This window comes from Ascaphus truei, chromosome 1 (assembly GCF_040206685.1).
Source record: "Ascaphus truei isolate aAscTru1 chromosome 1, aAscTru1.hap1, whole genome shotgun sequence".
In the NCBI taxonomy this organism is placed as follows: Eukaryota; Metazoa; Chordata; class Amphibia; order Anura; family Ascaphidae; genus Ascaphus; species Ascaphus truei.
In genome coordinates this window covers 127,152,381-127,160,495 of record NC_134483.1, presented here as the reverse complement: position 1 = coordinate 127,160,495, position 8,115 = coordinate 127,152,381, and the positions used below count along the sequence as shown (strand labels likewise).

Sequence of the window (8,115 nt, the reverse complement as noted above, 5' to 3'; positions counted from 1 at the left end):
ATGACATTTTGTTCTAACAAACTAATAAGATTGTTAAATTAAAAAAAAAAAAAAAAAAATGGATATAGAAATGTATATGTTTCTAGGTCGACAATCAGGGAGTGAACCTTTTTAAAAGAAAACCACATGATTTTACCATTAGGCCACTCCATAGCAAAACAACCCTGGTAAATTCCGCAGGAACTGGTTATCTGAACATCTGCCCGAGTATTATTATGAGCGAGGGAAAGGTGTGTATCACTGGGTAGGATTTCTCTGTTGTCAGGGAAGGTTTCCCCCTCTGTGCAGCCGGAAGCAGACAGTGCCTGTTTCAGTGGGACACAGATCTGAAACCTCTCTATTCTTCCAGTGATGCCCCCTCGGGCTGCAGCCCCGCCTTCCCTTCTTGTCAGTCCCCACTGAGAACACCAGCCGGCTGGAAACGGCGACTGAAATCAGGCTACACAGAGACACAGACACAGCCAGCCACTCAGCAGCAGCAGCAGGCGAGGGGGAAAGGATAAGATCCGCCTCCTCCTTTCTCTCCAACATTTCTCTCCCCCCTGCTGCTTGTCTCCAGCTCCCTGTACAAGGAGGAAGCGATGGCTGGTAACACCATGCCAACCTGCTACAGGCGCAGCAGATGGGACTCCTCTTCCCCTTAAAGAAAAAAAAAAAAAGAAGAAAATAAGAGAAACCAGAAGCAGAAAAAGGGAAATCCTCAATTATCTCCCTGCAAGCAGCTGCAGCAGCCAGACATCAGAGACATAGCTGCTCGCCTTTATTGCAGCCCTCTGAGACTTGCCCAGGGAGCTGGATTTTCCTCCTCCTCCCCCAGACCCCGCCTTGTCTTGCATTTTTTAAGCTAGGGTTTTTTTTTTTTTTCCTTTCCCCTTTTTCTTTCTTTTTATTATTTCCTGTGTGTGACTGGTTTTGGTTGTTTTATTTCCCCTCTCCCTTGCCCCAGTAGTAGTTTACCCTGGCTCCTTGTTAACAGTGTCACCCTCATTCACATACACTCCTAAGGAGACACGCAATAACACAGAAAGAAGGAGGAAGCTGGTTGCAGACCCCACCATGGGATGCTGTGGGAGCACGCAGGTATGTTGGGGAATAAGCCCCTTTTCCATCCAGGCGCTTTGAGCACCCAAAAGGTTGAACAGACTGTTGCATATTAATCTGAATCCCAGTTTGATTTGACTGATTTTGTTACGTTAAATATGGTAGAAGGCAGGACAGAAAATTACAAGTCGCATTCTCAGTGGACTTACTGTAGAAACCGTCAAAGGAAATGATGTAAAATTGGATTTGCGCTGCTGTGATGCAGTAGAAGTGAGCATGCCTCAAAGGGTCAGATCACCAAGAGTTTAGTTACCGTTTTATAATAGTGTATCTCTCCCTTCATGCAATAAGAGGCCTCAAAGGATGCCAGGTTTTTCTAATAGTATCTCTGCTTCTGAATTGTCTTATTGCCATCCCAGGCATACCACCCCTCCCAGAAATGTGTTGTGTTTTGTTGTTAACCTTTGCCTCAAAAATGTATTTTGAAAGTGGTTAATAAGGAAGCCTTTGAAAGGAATTCTTGTATGGTTTTACGTCTATCTAAATACTAGCGAAATCATTTATGCCACTACCACGTATAATTGACACGTTTCACTGTAAAATGGACCAGTTTTGTAGTCTCTTATGTTTTGTGGGTCAGTCTTTAATTAGCTGGAGAAGTTGGGTTACCCATTGACTGACCCTGCTCCTTCCATACATTAGTGGCTGAAATGCATCTTGATGGTACGAATAATGATGTGTTGGTTTCTTGTGTGGATGGATTTGCATGTGTGAGAGTCTTAACTATGACACCAACATGAATAGGAGATATCTCTGTATGGCTACAGCCTCTCTAAGGTCACCCCTCAGAGATCCAGGTCACGTAGGACTTAATGTGAGCCTGCTGAGTCTTCAACATTCAGGACTCTGCCTGGGTGTACTGTACATAACATCCCTTTTATTGTTTGTTTTCGATTGGGAGGAGTCTTTTCTTTTTATCTTCTCACATCTCAGTGGGAAAAGGTTATTGCTTCTGTTCTCTAACTTGGCTATGGTTATTCCAATCTCTGTCATATAACATGTGGGTTATTCATTAAACTGCGATAGTGCAGATACACTTTTTTTATTTTTTATTTTATTTTTTAATCTACATGCCCTTTTTGGCTTGGGCACAGCCGTCCTTTTCCCATGGCTAAATTCACAAACACGCTTCCTTTGCACTTGCTCCTCTGAATCTATGGAGGAAATCTTCAACTCGTGCATATTTTCTGCACTATGAATTTCTCCTCTCCTGTTTTTCACTCTGATCTCTCATTCCAAACAATACTACTTCTGCTCACTCACATTGAATGTACGCTGTCTTTTTACCCTTCTCCCACTTCCCATTCTTCCTTCGCTTTTTAAGCCTTTGCCAAGCACTTTATAGGAAGGTGGATGCTATCCACAATGAGACTCCTTCTGTCCATTCCCCTTCTCTCTGCTTCTACATAAACCTCCTTCCACTCTTGACTCATATTTTTTTCCTGTTACAGAGGTGGATGTTTCTAAGCTTATTTTCTCTTCTCCCTCTACCACATGCCCTCTCGTTCCCTATCAGAACTCTTACTCCTGTCTTACTTAGTCCACACACTCACCAATATATTCAAGCCCTCCTTGACCTCTGGCACTTTCCCCCTCATTTAAGCATGTGGTGGTCACATCTATTCTCAAGAACAAGACACGACCTTGCATGCCTTACTAGCTATTACTTGTATGCCTCCTGCCTCCCAAGTTGCTAGAACGTCTCGTGTTCTCCCGTAGGATCAACTTTCTTAATTCCCATGCCCTCTCGGACCCTTTACAATCTATGTGGGTTTCGTACAGCTAATTCAACAGAGACTGTGCTCAGTAAAGTAGTCAACCATATACTGTACATAAAGCAAAATCCAATGGTCACTTTTCCCTACTAATCCTACTCGATTTCTCTGCCGACTTTGATCAACAATAACAATCTGTTCTCTTTCATATTCTAAACTCTCTTGGTATCCGTAACAAAGCTCTCTCCTGGTTCTCACTGTACCTCTCCTTTCACACATTCTCGATCTCTGTTGCTAACATGCCTTTGTCTTCTATTGATCTGTCTGTTGATGTACCTCAGGGCTGTGTTCTGGGACCTCTCCTTTTCTCTCTCTACACACCATCACTTGGTGACTTCCTCAACTCTTTTGACCTTGGGTATCATCTCTATGCAGATGATACACAGATCCACCCTCACAGCTGAATTCCAGTCCCATGTCTCAGATTGCCTCCTGGCTATATCCCTGTGGACGATGTGTTTTAAACGTAATATGACTAAGACTGAGCTCGTCATATTTCCACCTAAATATTATCCCCTTTTTCCATATTGGTAAATGGTACAACCATCTACCCTATCCCCAAAGCACATTGCCTAAGAATTATATTTGACTCCTCCATGTCCTTCTCCATTCATGACATGGCTAAAATGTGTCGCTTCTTCCGCCGTAATATTGCCAATATCCGCCCTTTCCTCTGTGTATCTACTGCTAAAACTCTAGGCTACGCTTATAGTGCCGGCGACGCGACGGTCAGGTGACGGTCCCTGGAAAATCAAATAGAGATGACTTCCAGTGATCGCGACCAATCTGTCACTTTGCCGCGTCGCGCTTACTATAAGCGCATGAGATGGCGGCAATGCATTTGTTTTGCCGCGACGTCGCTGTGGCCGGCCCTATAAGCGCAGCCTAAGGCCTGGGACCCGCTGCGCTCGTTGGCGCGGGCGGCAATGTAGCGAGTTCCCCACCAGCAGGGGAATCCTCGCGAGCCGGTCCCGGTCCCCCCTGGCTGCACAGCTGACTACACGCTGTGGCGCGTCAGCCGCTAGGAGACACCACAGAATGGTGTTTCCTAGCGTTGACACGTCACGTGGTGTGGCTGTGAGCCAATGGGGAGGGGAGAGGAGGCTGTGGGAGGAGGAGAGGCTTCGGGGAGCGGGGAGGAGTGTGGAGTGAAAGCAGCGTGAGTGCCTCTCTGTGTGTGTGTCTGAGTGCGTGAGTGCCTGCCTGTGTGTGTGTATGTGTGTGCCTGTCTGTGTGCGTGCCTGTCTCTGTCTGTGTGTGTGTGTGTATGAGTGCGTGCGTGCCTGTCTCTGTCTGTGTGTGTGTGTGTGTGTGTGTGTGTGTGTGTGTGTGTATGAGTGCGTGAGTGCCTGCCTGCGTGTGTGTGTTTTTTTTACTTACCTGCAGCCCGTGGCAGCCCTTGGAGGGAGGGGGGGAAGAGTAGCGGGTCCCTCCGCTCAAGCCACGCCCCCCCCCCCTCCCTGTCAATCCTCACACTCCCGCCCACCTCCCGCTCCGGCCCCTCACGTCATGGCTGCGCCCCCTCACGTCATGGCCGCGCCCCCCCCCCCCCCCGACCCGTTTGGCCACGCCCCCCCCCCGCTCCGAGAAAAGTATCCTGTAGACCGCAGATCGCGGTACAGCGAGTTGCACGCGCCGCCGGCAAGCAAGCCAGCCGTGCAGACGCGTGCAACGGGACCTTAGGCATGCCTTTATCCTCTCCTGTCTGGATCATTGTAACATTCTGCTAACAGGCCTTTCTGCCTCACAACTTTCTCCTTTGAATCTATCCAAAATTATGCTGCTAGAATAATTTCACTTTCTCCCAAAACAGTCTCTGCTCATCTCCTCCTTAAATCCCTCTCCTGGCTTCCCATCAAATTTCAGATCACCTACAAAGTTCTCCTCCTTGACGTCAAGGCTCTCCACTCATGTGCTCCTCCCAACATATCAGCTTTGATCTCTCACTATGCCCCTACTCGTCTCATGCGCTCTACCCACAACTGTCTCCTTTCCACCTCTGCTGCTCTCGTTCGCCTTAAACCTGTTCCCCTCACTGCCCCTTACCCGCTGAACTCACAAACTCAGTATATGCCAAGCACCTTCTCTCCCCACCTTCAAGACAAACCTTCTTTTTTTTTTTTTTTACTTAAACTCTCCTCTTAACACTTACAGTAAATTAAGCATTTTTATAGCCTATAACGCTTGGCTACGTTATCCCACAATCACTCCTCCCAACCATTGTGGCTAAACATTGCCGTCTATTGCACTTATTCTCTCACTGGCTATCTCTGTAAGTCTCCCAACATACAACATAGATTGTAAGCTGTTCAGGGCAGGGATTTTCTTTCCTATTGTCTACATTTGCTTGTTACACTTATTGTATTATAATTCCCTGTACGGCATTGTTGCTTTTGTAAAATACAGCTGTGGGTGCTAAACAAGTAAACATATTCATACATTGGTGCACTATCCCACAGAAACTTCCATTGATGTCAATTGGTGTTTCCATGTGATGGTGCCACAATCTGCACTATTATAGTTCAATGAATAACCCCCAATGTTTAGCAGTGCAGTCCTAGCCGTTTCTGGGTTCATCTGTTTATGTCCTTGGTGGAGTACAGTATGCAGTGAAAGAGCAGATCTTTCATTAATCAGGGCTGCTGCTTGTCGTGAGAGCAGGGCCATTGTCATTGAAAACGCCACTTAAGCAAAGAGCTGAATCTTAAAGATCTGCAAATATGCTTTTGCGATAAGCTTCCTATTTATGGTTTACTCTATGCTGTTTTCTAATGGTTTGCCCTGGGATTGCCAGTAGCACGTTAATAATAACTTGTAGCTACAAGGCACTGAGGAATTCATTCAGACAAGTTTGGTATCGAATCCTTGGAGCACATTTCGCACATTTTTGTAAGTATCAAATGTTGCAACAAAATTCACTGCAGTGTAATTCCTAAATATATATCTTATTACTGTGTCTTTAACCCCATCAGCACAGAATGAGTTAAAATACCTGGACATTATTGTACAACTCAAAGCGTGCATCACGTGCTTTTGCACAGGCGGACGCGCGCACACTATAATGGCCCATAGTTGGACACATACAGTACCTTGAACCAAGTCAGTAATACAGATATGTCCAACATTATGGGTCATATTTACTCAGCGGTGCTATGCCATTAGATGACCTCTGGAATCGGAAAACACCTGGCACCTATTGACTTGAATGGGTTGTAAGGTGTCCCGACATGGAAGGTGTCGCTGCTTAGTCAACATTGGCCTATATGTCTAACGTAACGTCATGCATTTTGAATAAATCCATAATTATGGGCTCTCATTATTGGGTTGCTTTCTGAGTCACTCCTGACTATCTATATATAGTTGATGTTGTTTTTTTCACTACGGATATATCAGTAATATTGTTTATCTAGTTTACCCTATTTAAATAACATTAGGGTCAGGTACATTTATGGATAATATTTATTGTTGGTGAAGGGTCTTATGCCATCCCTCCCCAACAATATGTAGCTCTATAAATAATGTTAAAGAAATATCTGGATTTAATGTGAAAACATTTTATTATATGCTGTATACTAGTGATACTGTTCTTAAAGGTTTGGGTTGAGTTAATTCATGACATATTAGGAACTACAGTAACTGTGTGAGATCTGTTTATAACCAATATAAATGACAATTAACTAGAATAACTAGAAATGATCAATATTATATTTCCAAAATGAATTTGGTATAAGGAAATACCTACTTTTTCCTCCTCTAGCTGGATAGATAATATAAATAATAAACATATACATCCCTTCATTTTTAAGATTAAAGCAGCAATACTATATTCCCCATTCCCCCCCCCCCCTTTTTTTCCCCTTATTTGCATATGTAAAGCATGCGACCTTGTATAATTCTACATTCTTACCTAAACTGGAATTCATTTGGTGCTCCTGTTATAAATCTGTAAAAAAAAAAAAAAAATACTGATTGTGGGCCTAACATAATGGCCGCCTTTCAGTTCCAATCAATTTTTCAGTCTGTGTAATTCAGCAGCTACAATGTATCTGGTTATTACTGTACTAAGGTAACATTATTTATTGTTACAGTTTGCAGCTCAAACTGCTGGGAATGTTGGCAACAAATTATCACTAACAGGTAATATGTTTCAGTGCTTGGGAGGTGAGCTAAAGCCTGCTATAGAAATCAAAGGATGCTCAGTATATTAAAACTCGGTTCCTCTTGGCTTCCTTCCATGAACAACTTTCTTGTTCAGTCTTTTTCTGATAATTGTCATGAACACTCACATTAGCCAGGGGAGAGTGGCCTGCAGATCCTTGTATGTTACTATGGGGTTCTTTGTGAATTCCTGGATAATTTGCCGGTTTGTTTTTTGGAGAGACTTTGGTAGGACGACCGCTCCCGTGTAGAGTGACTGTGGCCTTGAACTTTCTCCACTTGTCCGACAATGGTTTGTTGGAGCCCCAAATCCTTAGAAATTGTTTTGTAACCCTTTCTGCACTGAGCATCAATAACTACTTTTTCTGAGGTCCTTTTAGAGATTTATTTTGATTGTGGCATGATGTGTTTCCACTCACCTGTATTGTAAAGACCAAACTCACACCTGAAGATCTACCTAATTATTTAACCCCCTGATTTGTAATTATCCCTTTTAATTTCGCTGATTAAAACCAGGGTTTCACTTACTTTTGCACATACCCTGACTAATTACTCATAGTTTGTCTAATTCATTCATCATTTTGTTTCAAAAGACATGGAATTGTTGATATAAAAATTAAATATTTAAGAAAATACTTGATTCAAGAAGGTTTTCATGGAAAAACTATGGAATTTCAATCCATTATCATTGGTGTTCACAAACTTTTTCTTACCAATGTAACTCAACCCTATCTCCGTAGTACTATTAAAAAAACCACACACACACCACAATATCCTTTAGTTTTGAGATCAAATGTATCAGGCATGTTTCTTATTTTTTGGCTTATGTGTCTAAGACAATTTACACAACAAGTATTTATGAAAGTAGAGGGTGCTCCACTTCCGTTTCAATCTGTCCGACCTAATTGTTGGAGTGGTTAGCCCGGTCATCCCCTAGAAACTGGGCATTTATGCCATGGCGTAACTGTCGCGTCAATAGGGCCTGGAGCGTGCCAGAGACCCCTGCCATATATTTGGGACAAGGTTACTTTTGTTTGAATTCTGGGGTGTCCTTGGGAGTTCAATCAAGATGCTACAATAT

The 8,115-nt window shown here is 43.6% G+C and overlaps 1 protein-coding gene across 1 annotated transcript in view; it reads left to right on the top strand.

The window, feature by feature from the left end:
• The first annotated feature begins 389 nt into the window (after positions 1-389).
• The window catches only part of SLC44A1 (solute carrier family 44 member 1), a 138,617-nt gene continuing 130,891 nt past the window's right edge, over positions 390-8,115 (top strand). The window contains exon 1 of the mRNA XM_075594642.1: positions 390-1,080. Within this exon, the coding sequence (XP_075450757.1) occupies positions 1,057-1,080 (24 nt within the window). The 5' untranslated portion in view covers positions 390-1,056. The remainder of the gene's footprint in view (positions 1,081-8,115) is intronic.